The sequence below is a fragment of the Amphiprion ocellaris genome, chromosome 2, assembly GCF_022539595.1.
Source record: "Amphiprion ocellaris isolate individual 3 ecotype Okinawa chromosome 2, ASM2253959v1, whole genome shotgun sequence".
NCBI classification, from domain to species: Eukaryota; Metazoa; Chordata; class Actinopteri; family Pomacentridae; genus Amphiprion; species Amphiprion ocellaris.
The window spans coordinates 32,913,505-32,931,958 of record NC_072767.1 but is presented as its reverse complement, the minus strand read 5'-3'; the positions used below and the strand labels follow the sequence as shown (position 1 = coordinate 32,931,958).

At 38.7% G+C, this 18,454-nt stretch overlaps 2 protein-coding genes across 3 annotated transcripts; one reads left to right on the top strand and one right to left on the bottom strand.

Moving 5' to 3' along the window:
• The first annotated feature begins 190 nt into the window (after positions 1-190).
• LOC111582634 (basic immunoglobulin-like variable motif-containing protein) lies at positions 191-12,087 on the top strand. Of its 2 annotated transcripts, none has more exons than XM_023291429.3 (10): positions 191-450; positions 2,117-2,671; positions 2,810-2,936; positions 5,818-5,913; positions 6,024-6,128; positions 6,212-6,306; positions 6,391-6,523; positions 7,562-7,645; positions 8,473-8,569; positions 8,664-12,087. In XM_023291429.3, the coding sequence occupies exons 2-10, from the start codon at positions 2,191-2,193 to the stop codon at positions 8,964-8,966; spliced, it is 1,521 nt and encodes a 506-aa protein (XP_023147197.1). In that variant the 5' UTR covers positions 191-450; positions 2,117-2,190; the 3' UTR covers positions 8,967-12,087. The 2 variants fall into 2 exon arrangements, with proteins under 2 accessions (XP_023147197.1, XP_035813655.1); XM_035957762.2 differs by having other exon boundaries at positions 191-536.
• Positions 11,905-18,292, bottom strand: zgc:172121 (uncharacterized protein LOC337599 homolog). The gene is made up of 8 exons (XM_023291431.3): positions 18,043-18,292; positions 16,554-16,621; positions 16,072-16,229; positions 15,888-15,991; positions 14,873-15,034; positions 14,583-14,788; positions 13,539-13,618; positions 11,905-13,456 (listed from the first exon to the last, which is right to left on the bottom strand). The coding sequence occupies exons 1-8, from the start codon at positions 18,145-18,147 to the stop codon at positions 13,392-13,394; spliced, it is 948 nt and encodes a 315-aa protein (XP_023147199.1). The 5' UTR covers positions 18,148-18,292; the 3' UTR covers positions 11,905-13,391.
• Between the last annotated feature and the right edge of the window lie 162 nt (positions 18,293-18,454).

Here is an 18,454-nt window from a genome sequence, read left to right as displayed (position 1 = left end):
CACGGAACAAATTATATGTACGTTTATTGTAATTTTCACGCAGTGCAATAAGATACGATTTTTAATAAGGAATTGACGGGTTTGTTGGATCCAGTGGTCTTTTGGAGTGTTTTGTGTTTTAGTTTACTTTAATTATTTTTGTGTTTATGTTTAAACACTCCCTCTTTACCTACAGAATGGTACTGTCCGGCAGCGCTGCACAGGAAGAGAATGCGGGTCTTCAGGACGACGCTTCTTGATTTTTAACGTTCATTTTTAAAACGTCTAAAGCTGATGTGCGTCAGGTTTCAGTTATGTGCGGTTAGTTTGACGTTTTGCCGGTTTCCAGGCCGGTGAGCTGCTGAGACTCGCTGAAGCTACGATGAGAAAAACAGCGGTTGGGCGTGTTTACAGCTGCTAACAACACAGCTCGGATGTAGCGGGTTCACCTCGACGGCAGCTTCACCTCAGGTGAAATGTTCCGTTAATGTTCGATATCCGCTCAGATAGCCGCAGCCAGGCTGTTTGTGTAATAGGTGACTTATTGTGGGTTAAAGGTAATGTTGAATTCTGCTGTTTATTGTCGCTGGAAGTTAAAACAATGACACTCAGGGTCATGGGCGTACATTTATTTTGAATACTAGGGGGACACATTGAGCAGGTGTGGGCGTCCTACAGGAAATTCTAGGGTCAGTCTCGTGATTTTCTGAAATTTTCAAAATTTTGTGCACCAATTTGTTAATTTTTCTGCATCGATTTGTGGTGAAAATGTCTTTATACAAAGAAGAAGGCAAAATGCAAGCATCACTGAGTATGAATCTAAATGCAGCATGCATGCCCACTTAGTCTGACTTAGAATAAAAGTTAAAAGTCCAATTTTTCTGACAAATCGTTGACTGCTGAGTTAATACACGCCATAGTCAGGTTTGGCTTTAAAGGACACTGATCAGAACACAGACACTCCTCTAACCAGTGAATAAAAAAGCTAGGGATGAATGATTTGGGGAAAATATCTGATTGGGATTTTCTTCATAGGTACTGTGAATTGGTTTGCGATGTAGTATTTTAAAGCTTCGGTTTCAATATTCACTGAGGAGCAGATTTAAAACATGATGGAGCATTACCTCATGAGAGGCTATAAAAAGCATCTAACAAACGCGACAGCATGAATTTGTAAAACCACTGAAACACACAGATTAAACCTGGGTCAGAGGTGCTGCAAAATGTTCCAGGAGTGGCAATTAACTAACTGTTGTGTCTATTGTTTGTATCTCTATGTACAGAACTTTGAGTGAAAGCACTTTATAAATAAATTTATTATAAAAAAAGATGAGAATTTCTGTCTACTTGAATTAATTGAAACAGAATTCTTTAATAGCCACAACTTCCATACTCTAAAATGTACCCTTTGCGATTTGCTAGTTGAATTGTATCAAATATTGATATCAATCTATATTTATATTTATGTCGTCTTAAATTTATATTTATTTATATTCTTGTTGGGTATGTAATGGAGTATAATGCAATAAAATGTGACTTTTAAATATATATTCTCCTATTGATCAGCATTTCTCACTCAGTATTATCCTTGCACATCACTTATTTTAGCGTGATTTACTCTTTAGTCCTCTTGCCTTTGTGATGCTGATTTAAATGGTGAAACAAATAGGTTTTGCTGCGTTCTGTAGTCTCTTTTTTACAACCAAATCTTCCTTTTTTAAAACTACAGTAAATGTCAGAAGATTTCTCTTATAAATTAATCATTTTTTTAAAGTTAATTTCCCTTACTTCACATTGCACTTATTGTGATGTGATTATTTTGCATGTACACATCACAGTGATGCCAAAACGATACATTGTGCAGCCCTACAGCGGTATTTCAGCCTGTTTTCAGAGTAAAAGTCCTTTGCTTCTTTTTTGTGTTTATTGGAGGAGGTAAATGCTTGTACCCCCCCCCACCACCACCACCCAAAAAAAAAAATCTACTCCTCTGCTCAAAATTCTGACTTTGTAAACTGTCGTCCAAAGATAGTTTCAGCTGTTCCCAGTTCACAGTGTGAGTTCTATATCACTGCACCTCCATCTTCCCTTCACTTCTCTGCAGAGATTCTAAAAATGTCTGTCCTTTCATCCCCAGAAGAGACAGCCACCTCTTCATCATCACACTCAGCCTCAGCCTGTTCCGTCATCCATCATATTAGTGGCTGTCCGATGCCGAACACATCAGAAAGTCAAGGAGCAAACCTCCCGGGGCCAGCGGAGCCGTCGGGGCTGCAGAGGCCCACAGATGGGGAGGAGGAGCACAGCCTGATCAGCTCTCTGGCCCGGGACGCCGTCAGGGTGAGACGGGCTTCCAGCGCTGAGCTCCACCTGCCATGGACCTGCCCAGTCACTCACTCCAGAGAGAAGTTCTACACCGTCTGCTCCGATTATGCCCTCCTCAACCAGGCGGCCTCTGTGTACCATCCACCATCCAGAGACGTGGTCCAACGCAAACAGGACGACGGGCCGCCTTTGGTGAAGTCCAAACCTTCAGTGGACTTCAGCACCGGCCAGACTGTGGGAGCTCATGTGGGATCAGACGGAGACTGCGACATGGAGGAAGTTTCCTCCGGGAACACCAAGCCTATTTTAGCCTGGGAGATCGATACAACAGACTTTAATGCTGTGTTTACCAGAAAAATAAGAACAAGTGAGATTAATATTACTCTTGACATCCATCATAATCCTTCATACACTTTTCAGAAGTTAATTGGCTGTTTGGTTGTCCATATAATTAACTTTCCTCCTGAGCAGGTTAACTCTTTAAACTGATGACGGTGTATTTCAGGCAACGGGAAGAAATGCAGCAGCAAGAAGAAGTCGTCAGAGAGACCCAGCAGGAATCTGCAAGACGTCTCTCCTCATGCCTCGCTGGAGGAGATCAAACAGAGAAAAGTGCTGGACCTCAGAAGATGGTAAAGCTATATTTAGCACCTCAGCCATTATAAAGAGAAACGCAGTGAACTGAGCTTCACATCAGACTGTCATCAGCAGGCCTTCATCAGAGCAGAAATAGTACGAACAGATATAATAAGATATTTAAAATCCAACTGATTGCCTCTGAAGCTGGTTTTTAGATGTTCACTCCTTCTAGTGGACTGTCAAACACATTCTAAGAGACTACCAGTGCACTCATTTCCCCATGTATTTTGTTACTAGGGCTCTGTAGGTCATGTTAACATCCTCTGGGGTAGAAATTTAGGGAAACGTGGAGTCATCCAAAACATAATCTTTTGTGGTAAAAAGCTTGAGCTCCCTGTAGCTTTCCAAAGAAAAATAATATTGCATGAATCATCTTAAACCTTTGTTTTTAGTCTGACAGAAAGTAAGCAGAAATTAGCCACGTCCAGCAGCTTTTTTGACTGCAGAATACAGCGATTACTTTTTAATTATATGTAGAGAATGAAACAACTACTTAGCGAAATCAAAGTCTTACGTTGCAAACAGAATGGGCATGTTTTTATCTTGTGGCCACCAGTTTGATGTGAGTCTATTAAAATAAGTTTACATAATGGCTGACTCAGAGCTGTCAATCACGGAGCTGACTTTTGTTCTTCTTGAATAATAACAGGCAACTTCCGGTAGTCGAAATCTGTTGCCTCCATCGTCCAAGTCTCAAACTGAAGCATAATAAATCTACATATGTAATGCATTTAGCTGTTGAGTTTGAAAGAGCCAGTGTAACACATGTAGACAAACAGTGTGCACGGAGACTATGCAGTGTGGTTACATCAAACATTAAGTATACGGATGTTTGGAGATCCCTATTGCAGTTTGCAAAATGTCTGTTCAGGTTGACAATTTCTGTGTTTCCCTTCAGTCGGACTGAAAACAAACGTTCCACTTGGCTCATGTAAAAGACGTTTCTTTTGCAAAGCTGCAGGGAGCTTCTGCATTTTGCTCCAATATATACTGTTTTCTTTAACTCCTTGTTTCCTTTAATGTCTATAATGAAGGTGGAGAGTGTTAAGTTAACCACATTGACCCTTAGAACCCGACCGACACACTTTGTGTCTGAATTCAGATCCCCATTACTCAGTTGAATTGCTCTTAAAGTATTTATTGCAGTCAGATGAAGCACTTACCAAATTAAACTGCATGACTTGACCTTTTCAACTGTTGAAGTCGCTTGTCTGTGCGACGAAGTGAATGTGATAAAAAAAATTAAAAAACTTTGAACCTGCATTAACTTTAATCATAGTTAAAACCCATTACTCATTATTGCACCGATATGTTAATAATTAGATATGTTAGTATGCATGCAGTGCAGTCGATACATAGATATTAACGCTGTGGTTTATAGAGCATAGCCAGAATAGAAGTAATAACAAAACATTTCTGCAAAGTTTTATGTTTACTACTTTCTTCACCCTTTTTCCTGGTTTGCTGCATCTGCAGGTGATATACTGTATGTGAACACTTCAGTAAATAAAACAATGAATTTTATTTCCAAAACACATATTTCATACATTTTCCCACCATCACAGTGATGATACTGCCAAATTCTAAACAATCACAAAGATCTCTCTTCTGCCAGTGGTCAGATACACATAGGAACAAATCCATTCCATGATACATTATTTTTCCTTTGTATAAAGGGTAATATGAGTTTTTTTGGATTTTTGAAAGTTTAGTTTGAACATTTCGACATTAAAAGAAAACATCAACCAAAAAAAAAAAAAATGAGTAAGTTGCTCAAAAAGGAGTGGGAAGAAGTCAAAGCTTATCTAATCCCACCCCTTCTCCTTAGACAATAATTGTAAATCTATTCATCCTTCGTCTTCAAAATACTAGCATTTATAGATAATAATAATAACAGTAATAATAGTGTTGAATATGGTTTAGAATAAATATACACTAATATGTTAATTTGCATTTAAACAAAAGCACAAAGACAAAAGCTTCTAACAATAGCAAAACAAGCGCAAGAAAAGAAAAGCTCAACTAATAATCCACATAAATAATAAAGAAAACGAATCATTAGAGAAATAAATAATAACAGCAACCTGTGCACACCCAGGGATTGTCACACTCCCACTTCATCCCTGTATTCTGTGAAAACATCTTTATATTTGTTTTAAACTGTTGCAGGTTTGGACATTGCTTAAGATAAGATAAGATAAGATAAGATAAGTCTCCCCACGCCAGGGGAAATTTACATTGTTACAGCAGCTTATGTATGTATGTGCTTGGTCTCCTCACCCAAACTGTTCCAGAGTCTCAGTCCACAGAATGAAATACAGAATCTTTTTCTGTTTGTATGGATTTTGTTCATTTTGAAGTTGTATTTTCCTCTTAATTGCTATCCCCCTTCATGATCCCTGAGCAATCTCTGTATATTCTGTGGCAAAATGTTATTTTTAGCTTTGTACATAATTTGTGCTTTTTGGAATTTCACTATATCTGTAAATTTTAATAATTTTGACGGTATGGAAAGTGAGTGAGTATTATATATGAAGAGTGAGTGATTATATATGGATAATCATCAGGTATAATTGTGTCAAATGATAGAATATGTGGATAGACTTGGCTGTTCTGAAAATCCAAGATACAGTGCTTAAAATTACCAAAATGAGAGCCTAAAAGTTAGTTGAAAATAGCTGAGTAAATGGAAAATATACCAGGATGAAAGCAGGATTTTTATCCTTTAAGTCTTTCATAGACAGGACACACTTACAAAAGTGTAACATGATGAAAATGTGGTGAGGCTGAAACACGTTTAAACAGTATCCCTCTCTGTTGTCTGATATAATAGTAATTCTGTGGATCTGTGTCTGGTGGTCATTGTTCCCTCAGGTACTGCATCAGTCGGCCGCAGTACAAGACTTCATGTGGAATCTCCTCTTTAGTGTCCTGCTGGAACTTCTTATACAGCACTCTGGGAGCAGGGAGGTGAGCAGCATGTCTTCCTCAGTCAGATTTCATGTAAAAATACAGCTCCAGATGATCACTAAAAGTGCACTAGTTTCTTACTGAGTATTTCTGTGTAATTGCATTGCCAGTCTTCCGCCCATCTCTCAGGAGGAGGCTCTGCACATTCTGGGGTTTCAGCCGCCTTTTGAAGAAATCAAGTTTGGTCCCTTCACAGGCAACGCTACGCTGATGCGGTACACAAAAGGGACTTTTGGCTCTTTAAAATATCAGAAAGGGATTTTTGCGCAACTCTGAAATCGGTGCATTTTTCCTGCAGGTGGTTCAGACAAATCAACGACAATTTCCGAGTGCGAGGCTGCTCCTATATTCTGTACAAACCTCACGGAAAACACAAAACGGCAGGAGAGACAGGTGAGTCGCTCAGCTGTCACCATCAACCCCATGTCTGCTCATAAGTAGACTCGGCAGAAGAAATAACCTCCTCGTTGTTCTCAGCTGAAGGAGCGCTGATGAAACTGACACAAGGGCTGAAGGATGAGACGATGGCCTACATTTATCACTGTCAGAACCACTACTTCTGCCCAGTCGGCTTCGAAGCTACGCCGCTCAAAGCAGCAAAGGCTTACAGGTAGGTCACAGCACTGCAGTTAGAACTGATCGTTGTATTTTCCTGATTATCTTCTTAGAATATTGTTTAGTCAATGAAATGTCTGATACAGCTGACAAAATGCTTCCAGTTTTTACAAGATTTTATCCATCTAACTGTTAAGACACCAAAACCTTTCAGTTCACAATGATATAAAACTGAGAAGAGCAAAAAAATCGTCACATATGAGAAGCTTGGATGAGAGAATTTCTACCATTTTTCATTGTTTCTTTTAAAGGGTGACAGTACAGGTGACAGTACAGGTGAAACTGGTGAAAAGTTTAACTAGTAGATATCACCATGAAACTTACCCAGATCATTCCTTACAATCAGGCAATTATTCTTATCTCGTAATTTTACGTTTAAAAATGCAAAAATTATATATCTAAAAATGCTTAATTTGCATTAATTTCCACTAGCAGAACAGTAATTCTGAATACTAGATGAAGCAGGAAACAATTCTTGTCCTGTTGGGGACATATTAGAGTCGAAGGTTTTTACAGAGGGGATTTTATCTCTTTTTATCACTCCATGAATCATAAACGCCTTTGAAGACTACAAAAAAATAAACTTTGACCATGTTTTTAGGGAATAAAACGATCTTTAAACCAGGCTATGAATGATGTATGAGCAAAGCCTTCTGCAAGAATCTTCACAACATTGATGAGAATAAAACTGGAAAGTTTTGTGCAACTGAAGTTTAGATTTCTGGCTCAGAGCATGAGAGAAAAAACTAATTTTGAGAAAAACTTTGAAAGGTATGTATTATAATTTATATCTACAGACATGAATAAACAAATTGTAGTAAAATAATCAACTAAATGTGTACTTTAAATGCTTTCTTTCCACTTCTCTGAAAGAAGATGTGTTCTGGAGAAGATTAAAATACATTAAAATGACATTTATTTGAATGTCTCTCCTCAAAAGACAATCAAATTAATACATTTGTCTGTTTATTGACGATTCAATCGATCGACTACTTGTTGATTATAATGAGTATTGTTGTATTTTTGTGTGAAGGGGTCCTCTACCCACTAATGAAATGGAGTACTGGATCTTAATTGGTGAACCCAGCAGAAAACATCCGGCTATTCACTGTAAGAAGTAAGTCTGTGTTCAGGTTTTAATACATTTTATGATCTGCTGTTGTTGAGTTGCTGATAGTAGGTGTCTAGTAGCGGCTTTTCCTGACTGAATGCAGACAAACCCAACATTTATCAACCCCTCAGAGGAAAAACAGGAATTCTGTGAGACTCTCACTGGCCTCCTGAGTCTCATTATTGGACTAATTTCAACAAAACTTCAACAATGAAAATCAGATACTACACATGATTTGGAGGATTTTTTTCAGTGCTGCAAAAATGCAGCAGTGGGCTTCAGTAAGTGTCACTTTTTCACACAAAATGCTGCGTCATGAGTAACTTCATAAGTTGTGCCACCTGTGTTAACTGGCAATCATGCAGTTATGATTAAAGATGAACCCTACACACACCAGCCAGTTTATAATGAACACCTGCAAAATCTCATGCAAACCTATACAGCAACTCTGCAAGAAGTTCTAGTTTTACGAAACTTTTACATTTTCATTTCTTGTTTATGTTGCTACAAAGGTGATAGTTCTCCTTTATATTTATTCTTGAGGTCATAGTGTGGAAACTCAATTGCTTTTTATTGTGATTTATCAGTTCATGTCAATCAAATTGTTTAACATAAATATTTTGATATTATTGAAGAATGCCTAATAGTGGTGATGTTTGTAAGTGCTTGGAAACGTTCTTCCCATGAACAAAAAAAATGAAGGAATGAAAACCCTTATTAGTTTATTGATCATCTGACAGTTGCTAAAAATAGTTTAAAAAGTAGAAGAAAACTCTGCCTCAATAAAATCCATGTTTGGGTATCAGAGGATTAACAGGAGCTTCTCTCTGCAGATGGCTGGACATAGTGACTGACCTCAACACACAAAATCCAGAGTATCTGGACATTCGCCACACAGAGAGGGGCATCCAGCGCCGCAAAACCAAAAAGGTTCCTATTGTCATTCCTGTTTATTTGAACGTGTTTTCTCCGTGTAAATGTATCTGGGACTGTGCGTTAGTAAAAGCCGCTCTCTGGCTCACAGGTGGGCGGTAACCTCCACTGCATCATGGCCTTCCAGAGGGTGAACTGGCAGAAACTGGGGCCCTGGGCGTTAAATCTGGAGAACCTGCGGCACGACTTCCACCACTCGAGCGCCGAGCGAGCTCACGGGAGCGTCGCCGAGGACACCGAGGAGAGAACGTCGTCCAAGCGGCTGGCCCACCTGGGACGATCGCACAGCATGGGGAGTCAGAAAGACAGCAGCTGGAAACGCATGTCCAACACTACAGAGTACAGGCAGAGGAGCTCACCTGACAGCGACCTCGAAGAAGACATCACAGACTGAAAGGTTCACGGGACACACAGGGGAGGAGGAAATACAGGACAGAACAGGAGCATTTTAGAGGATAAGTCTGGTGCTTTTCTGTCAACAAAAACCCCAAAAACAACAATCTGTTAGAGAAGAGGTTATTTAACTGATTTCATTTTTGTAAAAGGCTAAATCATTTCTTAAATCTGTTGGACTCTGTAGTGTTTAGTGACGGTTATTCTGGCAGGAGCATTTGTTTGGACTGTTTTAAGCTACAGATTTCTACACATTTGAGGCTTAACAGCAGCAGGACGACGCTCAGTGCTTTTGTTCATTCTAGTGAATGAATGAACTGCCAGTGTGACAGTGTGGTTCACTCATGTGTTGCAGTTTTTTGGATGACAGTGCAGCTCTGTGGCACACAGGGATTAAATATATCAGGCTTTGGATACTCATATTCAACTTGTTATTCCGACTAGTTCATTGTTGTTTTTGGTTGTTTCATAGATTTCTTGAGAGTGTAAAAAATAATAGAACATCACCAGACTTCTCCTTGAGTATTTTTAGGACTGTCACAGGTTGATTCAACTCATCCCTGAGGTCGTTTTAGTTTTGCAGCTATAAAGAAAATATTAAGTGTTTGTCAGTCAGTGTTGCTGAGTGTCTGTCTGAAACAATTTCTTTTACCACTTTACTGCCTTTTGGCAGCAAACGATGCACAAAAAACTGCTTTAAATCATCACCAAGGCAGCTACACCAGTGAGCCACATTCAGTTACTAAACCACGCAGCGGTGTGTGCAGCTTTAAAGCAGATTTTCACTGTTTTCCAAGTCAACATGGCAACAGGTTTTAGCAACTTTCCGCCAAAAGTCGTCCAAATAGTTTCGAGGAGGTAAACGGTTTATTCAGCCCTGTGTTATCTGTGTTTCCACCACAGTCTGAAGTGCTGAATCAGGTAATTGACACTACAACAGAAAATTGTGACAGCCATAACCAAACTTTAAGGTAGACCTTCTCATTGCAGCTCAAAAACTCAGATTCCTTCTTCTGCAGCTCTCTTGTGTCAGTAGACACAAAAAAGAAACTGATTTGAAGCTGCAGGTTTTTAAAGAAAATGCTGTTTGTACTTAACCAATCAAAAACATTTGAGCGCACAAGTTGGTGAACGTTTGGAAAATGCCACTACATATGACCAGAGAACAATTTCTCTCTAAGCATTTAGACTCGGGCTCATCAAAATGCATTTTTAAATTATGCAACAGGCAGATCACAAAGGCTGCAGTGTAATGTAGTGAGTCTGACCCTCAGTTTAAACTGTCATTTTAATGATTAATGCTGCACTTTTTGTGTGACAGTCACGCATCTAGTGGTATCTTATGTGATAATGCTCCGTCATGTTTTAATTCTATTGCAAAGTGAATATAGAACTGAAACTTGACTTGAAAAAAAATATATATTTCAAATCCGATCACAGTATTTGTCAGGAAAATCGCAAGTAGATGTTTTCCACAAATCATTCAGCCCTGGTCCTTCTGGTGGAAACACGAGTAGAGAAGCTGAGTTCCTCATCAGGTTCTTTTGTTTGCTGTAATCATTCCTTCTAGCAGAGAGACCTGTTCAAAAAAATCTGTTTGTGTAGGCGATTGGAAACAAAATCCACAGACCTGATAGTGTGGAAGAAATATACAAAGTTTATCTGAAGAAAATACAAGGTTTGAGCAGCAGACTCAGTTAAATCAAAAGAATATCTTCCAAAGTTGAACCTTTTTTTTTAGAGATGCAATCAAAAATTATTTCACTGTTAGTTAACTGAATAGTTGTTTGGTCTACAAAATGTGAGAAAATAGTAAAGAAAAAAAATGTTGATCAGTGTTTCCCAAAGCCAAAGATGACGTCCTCAAGCGTCCCCAAAGATATTTAGTTTACCATCGTAGAGGAGGAAAGACATAAATAAATACATAAATAAATAATCACATTAAAGAAGCTGGAATTACAGCATTTTGACTTCATAAAATTTCCAAACTGATATTTCAAAATAGTTGGTAATTAATTTAATAGTTGACTTTTATTTTTTTAAGCACAAAATTAAATACTTTTGTCTCCACTTAGTAAGGAAAGATTGTCAGTGGGTCACACCAGTGGATAATCATTCTAAAACCGCTGCAGTCTCCTGTTAGCTTTAGTTATATGGTGGAATGTGTTTTTGACTTGGTTCCACATCACTTACACTTGAAGCGCATTTAAGACCTGTTAAGGGCCGATACGAACAAGAAAAATGAGTAAAGTGAGGAAGATAATTTTCACATCTGACAGTTGATTTGTTGTGAGTCTTTCTCTTAGACGGAGGTCTGCGGTCGGCTAATGGATCAGTTGCAATAAATAATGCTATGTGGCTTGGAAAAAAATGATCTCCTGATAACATGTAGCAAGCACAAAGATCCAGACAAAGCTGCTAGTTTTACAGGGCATTTTGTTAACAGGGCATCAAACTGCAGCCTCAAACACTGAGTTGGATCAGCACCTGTTACAGTGTTAAAAACTGAATTAAAGCGTTTTTATTATTTTGTCCACCCCGTATGAACCTAAAGAGGGAGATTAGATGTTCGTACATTTTCATTCCCTTCCACCACCGATCACACACGCATTCCTCTGACTTTTGTTACGGTTCTGTCACATCATCCTAAAGACCCTGCAGAGATTCTGTAGAGTCCCATGACGTTCAGGTAGAGCTGCGTAGAAAACACACAACACACACTGTAAATTCAGTTCAGACACACTCGCTTCATTGTACAGGTACAGTCAGTGGGCGTACTGTGGTTAGTTCAGTGGAAATGCCGTCCAGTCAAAGTGTCGTGAAAGCAGCTGATGTTTTGTTGTGCTTTGTGAAACCTCGAGTAGGACAGTAGATGATCCTGTTTTTTTAACAAAGGTGGGAGCTGTACACAAGTGAAAGAATTCAAAATGTGAACCACAGAAAGTGAAGACTGCATGGTTTATTTTCATGTTTATGTACAGACATGCTGTTCTTTTGTTCGCCCCTTAGTGGTGCCATTTGTCTTTGACCCAGCGCAGACGTGGTCGTGTACTCAAGTGGGTTTGATGTAGTGGTTTATTTATTTATTCCTTTTACAATAAAATAAGATTTTTATAAACTTATGGAACATATATATTTATTTCTAACAATCATTGTTGGGTCATTCAACTTCACATCATCAGAGGCCTTCTGGTAGATCATCTCCAATTTGCTTTTTCATCAGAAACTATTGATATTTAAAATGGAATCTGAAATTTCAGCCTGATGCATCAAATACTTTCCGAGATTTTAAAATTTTTTTTTTTTACAAAATTGCCTGTCGACCCTCATTCAGCGTGTTTTTTTGCACATTGAAATTTGAGGTTATGATTAAAGATAAAAGCTTAAGGTTTTTACTATTATTTCTCAATATGTCATTAGTTCAGAATCTGTAATATTGTAGAAACAAGTAGATCTAATGGTATCTAATTTTGAGTGAGTGTTTCACATTTATGACCAAAAATGTGAAAAAAGAAATTGAGGCCGTCTTGTAAAGTTCCGTCTTTGAGCTCATATTAACAAATAAGTTAATAATGCAGAAGTAAAATCAGAATTTTCTGCTCCATATGTAGTTGCATGACACAATAATACAAAAAAAACCCTGGAAAATACCTAAAACTATGAAATATTTGGTCACAAAAATGGAAAAAATGTTGTTAAACTTTTATATATATTTTTTTATATTTATTTAATTCATTTTGACATATTGTACTTTTTTTTCGTATTTCGACTCACTCATAGTCAGACCATTAGATCTATTTGTCCAGTGTTGCAGATTCGGGATCAATGGCATAATGAGAAATATTGATCCGTTTCAGGCATTTATCTTTAGTAATTCCTGAAATATTGTCATTCAAACATAACATTCAAATTTAAGTGCGCGAAATAACGTCCTGAAAGTGGATCGACTGGCAATTCCTGATATCTTTTTAATCTTATAAAGAATCTGATGTATCAATCTAAAATTTCAGATGCAAATTTAAATATCTATAATTTATGGTTTTAAAAAAAGTTTCAAGCAAATCCTAAATGGTCAAGCAGAAGGCCCCTGGTGACTGTAGATGGAATACCCTTGTTATTATTTATAAATAATAAATAAAATATACAGGTTTGATTTAGTCTCAAAAATAGTGAAAAACCCAAAAATAATGTGCAGTAAAAAAAGCTCATTTATTTGATCTCCTGTCCTCTTCATTGATTCACCTTATAGCACTTCTTCACACACTGTGAAAAAACTAAATCATTAACAAACAAAGCAGTTTTCCATCTTACTATATTTGTTTGCAGAACGGAAATTTAAAGTCAGCAGTAACTGGTCTTTCATCCTGGCCTTGTAGAAAACTGAGCCAAAGATTTCTAACTGGTGGATGTTGGTTGCTGGAGCTGTTCAGCTTCCTTTTAACTCACGTCTCAGCTCTGCTGTCTGAGCAGGACCAACACGGCAGCATCCTCCTAGTGGACAAAGAAACGCTCATCAGAGAAAATACTGTAAAACAGGAGAGAAATGTCTGGGAGAAAAATCAGCTGAACTCACCGATCAGAGCGGCTCCCTGCTTCAGCCATGTGTGACTGAGGTCAGGTGTCCACGCTGATGTTGTCCCTGATGTCAGCCACCTTAGTATGAAAAAGAAAACAATTAGCTGTAGCAACACAACACTGTAAAAATGCTCTATTCATAAAGGAAAAGTACACAAGAATCTACTAGCAACATACCCTTGCAGGTGAAAAGGTAAACGCACCTTTCAAGCGTTTCAAAGCACTATTAGGGTGTTATATTGTATATGTTGTACTGTTGTGTCATAATTACTACTGAATTAACTCGCAAGTAGTTTTTGCCGTTGTTAAATGTTAATCGGCACAGTAACTTGTAACTTATGTATATCAAAGAACTGTTGTGAGAAAAAGTAGAGGTCAAAGGATATGTTTTATTCATACATGGATATTTGATTTAGGCATAGAACCACACCAAGTCTCAGAAACTCCACTCAGAATGGCAGTTATAGCTACGCTGCTAAGCTAGCTAGCATTAGCAGGGTTTTAGCTAGTTTTTTTCCCCCTCCTTCATAATTAAATTTCACTACTGCCTCAAATATTTATTTCTGGATAATAAATTACTATTTTTATGAGATGTTGGTTTATAAAAACAGGAAACACTTCAGGTAACATCAGTATGTAAACGTAGCTTTTGCTACTGCTAGCTGTGGATACATCAGCTGTGACTAGATATTTAGCTTTCATGTTTATTTTGCATTTACTTTCTGTAGCCACTTAACAGCCTTGTTCTGTACAGTCGTCTGTCCAAAGAAAAGCTGACATGCTGTTATATAAATGTGCCTTATATATAATACTGTAGGGTCATAACCCTAATTAAATTAGTCAGGGGAATTTGTGTAATTAATACTGTGTGGTCGAGACCCTAATATTTAAAATTGTTAGGTACATTTGTAGCATCTTTCTCTTTTGGAAAGCACTTTGGCTCAGTGTCTGTTGTTTTAAATGTGCTGCATAAATACCAATGTCTTGACTTTACAGTGTCCCCTGATACAACCACAGATTGTTGCCATGGCTACAGACTCACCCCCGCTCAGTGTCCCACTCCTCTCCACTGTTGGGATAAACCACCCAGCTCATGTCTGGCCTCAGCAGCGTCCTGGCAGAGTCCAGCAGCGGCTCCACCACAGCTGGATTACAGCAGTTCACTCCCACAGCCAGCAGCTGTGTGGATCTGCTGCCGACCTGCACAGCGTCGGTGAACAGGCTGCCGTCTGATATACGCTTCCCATCCTGAAGTGGAGGGAGACATTATGTGACTGCAGAATAATTAACAACAGACTGACTCTGGTTCTACTGTTTATCAGCAGCGGTTACCTTACAGGAGAAGGACAGCCAGGCTTTACAGTTTGGGAACTCTCTCAGCAGCTCCACCAGCGCCTCCGCCTCTTTGATGCTTGGGATTGTCTCAAAAGCTATGACATCAGCTCCTGCTGCTGCTAAGCAATCGACTTGCGGCCGGTGCCAAAGTTTAAGCTCCTTGGAAACGATATAACACACCAGAGACCGCTGTTTATCACCGAGATCTACAGTGAATTAATTCTCTGCAGACACCACAACCATCATTAGAAGTATTAAGGAAAAACACAAGTCAGCAGCCACACTTTCATTCTGTGTAACCTTCTCATTGTGTGTGGGATACAATGACTAAAGATGGATGCAAAATGGCTATAAAAAGACACTATGGGACACAAAATGACTACACAGAAAAACAAAGCAACAACCAAGAGATAAAGAGAGAGATAAAATGGATACACAGAGACAGAGAAAGAGTGGCCACAAAGAGAAGAAGAATACTACAGAGGGAAACAAAATTGCCACAAATAGACCCAAAATGGCTACAAAGGGACACAGAAAGAGTACAGAGATGCAACATGGCCACAAGGGGACACAAAATGACTACAAAGAGACAAAGAAGACGAAGAAGAAGCAAAATTACCACAAATGGACCCAATATGGTAACAAAGAGAAACAAAATCGCTGCAAAGGAATACAAAAAGGGCACAGACACATAATGGCTACCCAGAAACACAAAGCAACTAAAAAGAGACACAAAATGGTCACCAAGTGATGTAAAATAACTGTAATAAGAGACAAAAAAGACTACAAATAGTAACAAAATGGCTACAAAGGGATACAAAATGGTCAGAATGGGACACAATATAACTATTAAGAAATAAAGGATGACCCCAAAGAGACAAAGACAACAACATCGGGCAACAAAATGGCCACACATGGACACAAAATGACTACAAAATGACTACAAAGTGGCACAAAATGACTACATAGCATGTAATACTGTTTAACCACAATGCAGCTGAGAGTCACTCACTTCAACACTCATCTCCTCAGCATAAGCGCCAGTATACTCTGAGCCGTCATGCAGAAAAGCCCCGTACGGTCCAACAGAACCAGCCACCAAGAGACGTCTCTGCCCTTGAGAGGAAAATAAACACAAGCACAGTGACACCAGAGTTCACAGTGACACAGTGTCGCCTGAGTGTGTAGTTTCATACCAGAGTCAAATCTGTTCACTGTCTCTTTGGCCAGATGAACTCCAGACATCATCAGCTCTCTGGCACCTTCAGAGCTCACATCCAGATGTTTGACGAATCCTGAGATACTCGCCTGGTATGTAGCCGTTGTGATGACATCAGCACCACTGAGGAGGAATCTGTTGATACACAGTCACAGTGAAGTGTGATCACACTAATGCTGTTTACCATGTCTGTGCATCAAGACTCAGTAGATCAGTCAATCAGCTACCAATTAATCTAATTCTCCATATCCCGGAGCACAAAATGACACTATTAAATGTCTTGTTTTACTGGCCAACAGTCCAAAGCCACAAATTTATTCACTTTACTGTAACGTAAGATCATTTTGGAGCCAGAAATTGCTTGAAAAAAAATCACATAAATGTACTGACTTTATCACCTGCTGCCTTTTTTTTTTGGCTCAATAATATTTGCATGTGTGACATTTTGCATGCACCTACCTGTTGTGAGCATCTTTAATGGCCTGAGGATCAGTCTGCAACAGCCTGGCACTCCACAGAGGATCTCCCTGTGACACACATGATGCTGACATTTAAGTCTGACTTTTAAAATCTGCATGCATTTGACTGACAGAGCAACACTGATTCCTGTTTTCAGCTGATACATGCCATCATATAGTGTTGCACAGATCATATATAATTAAATTTGTACACAAATATTATTTTGAGAAAATACCACAATCACAGGACTGTTTATTTATATGCAAACAACCTCTGAATTAATATTTATTTTATTAATCCAATCATGTCCTTACAGGTTTTATACTAGATTGTGGCCAGAGTCATGAATGAGGCTGAATCTTAACCCTCAGACGGAGAAAAGGAAGGTAACAGTCTGCAAGCACAGAATCAGTGTCTCCATCTGGTGAATTTATTAAAGTATTCAACTACTTTCCTTAAATCATACAGCAACAGCATCGACTGCAAAAACAAGGGCTTGAACCCAGAATAACTGTTAAAGTCAATTGTCTATCTACAAAATGACACAAAACACCTCCAAAAAGACGCAGTGCAACTACAGAGGGACTAAATATAACTGCAACGAGACACAACATGACTACACAAAGGCACCAAATGACTACAAACTGAACACCTTTGCACTTGACAGACAGCAAAAAAACAACAACAACAAAAAAAAAAAATTCCTCTCACCTCCCACACTACCTGTAGGAACCAAGGTCTTATCACACCTGAACTTGTTTTCCGGCACTTATCCAGGTTGTTTTCTCCTGACTAGATCCTTGTTTGTGTTGTATCTACTCTCATATGTACGTTGCTTTCGATAAAAGCATCTGCTAAATTAAACTGTAGAACTGTATATTGTACAAAAAGACACAAAGTGGCCCCAAAAGCCCCCCAAAAAGATTACTAAGAGACACACAATGGCCATGAAGGGACGCAAAATTGCTATAGACTTAAATTGACCACACAGAAGCACAAAGCGAGTACAAAGAGACACAAAATGGCTAAAAAGGACACTAAATTACACAAAATGAGTACACATCGGCCCTAAGTGACTACAAACAAACACAAAGTGGCCCCAAAAAGAGTATTAATGGACAAAAAATGAACACAAAGTTAACACAGAAATAAAATGGCCACAAGGGGATACAGAATGCCAGCAAAGAAACAAAATAACTAGAGATATGCTAAACACAAAAGAGCTACAGAGGGATGCAGTTACTGCAAAGATACCACAAAGATTACAAATGAGACACAAATATCTGTAAGACAGTTTCCAGGAGCCTTTAGTCTCTCAGTATGTGGGAATCAGCCGAGTTCATTCTTTAGTGCTGCACTTAATTACAGTTCTGAGCTAGTTCTACCTGACTTAATTAGCTCACTTCATGGAATTTAATACTTTCATTCCACTACACATATTTGGCAGCTGTTGCTATTTTCTAGATGAAGATTAAAATAATAAATTCACCTGCAGTTTGGCTCCGTGTGCTTCCAGTTCAGTTGATAGTCCACCATCCAAGATCAGAGGTCCATTATCATTTATGAAGTGTGTTAGAGAAGCAGTGAAACTCATGAAGAATCCGTTTATTTAAGAAGCACCGAGGTTAGATTTGAAACGGTAGTTCAGACTAAACACATGCGGTCGAGCAGTTAATACTAACAATACAAAAATGACAATAATGAACCTGAAATATTTCTGTTTATTGTTGTTCCGGGTAACAAAGGGGTCGAAGGTTGCGTTTAGAGCCGCTCGAAATTTTGACAATTCGGCTGATTACGACCTTCACAGCACCGCCACTAGATGACGTTTTACATTTCTGGACGACTGTCTGAGCCTGGTGTCTAGAATTGGACCGCAACATAACATAACTTAAGATGCA

What these genes read in the sequence shown, in the direction of transcription:
- LOC111582634 (XM_035957762.2), top strand. Translation starts at nt 467, where the DNA reads ATGTTCGATATCCGCTCAGATAGCCGCAGCCAGGCTGTTTGTGTAATA. An exon ending in TGACTTATTGTGGGTTAAAG is followed by an intron (nt 537 to 2,116) that starts GTAATGTTGAAT and finishes TTTCATCCCCAG; the next exon opens with AAGAGACAGCCACCTCTTCA. An exon ending in AGCACTCTGGGAGCAGGGAG is followed by an intron (nt 5,914 to 6,023) that starts GTGAGCAGCATG and finishes TTGCATTGCCAG; the next exon opens with TCTTCCGCCCATCTCTCAGG.
- zgc:172121 (XM_023291431.3), bottom strand. Translation starts at nt 18,147, where the DNA reads ATGAGTTTCACTGCTTCTCTAACACACTTCATAAATGATAATGGACCT. An exon ending in CTGAGGAGATGAGTGTTGAA is followed by an intron (nt 15,035 to 15,887) that starts GTGAGTGACTCT and finishes ATCGTTTCCAAG; the next exon opens with GAGCTTAAACTTTGGCACCG. An exon ending in GGCTGTCCTTCTCCTGTAAG is followed by an intron (nt 14,789 to 14,872) that starts GTAACCGCTGCT and finishes CCTCCACTTCAG; the next exon opens with GATGGGAAGCGTATATCAGA.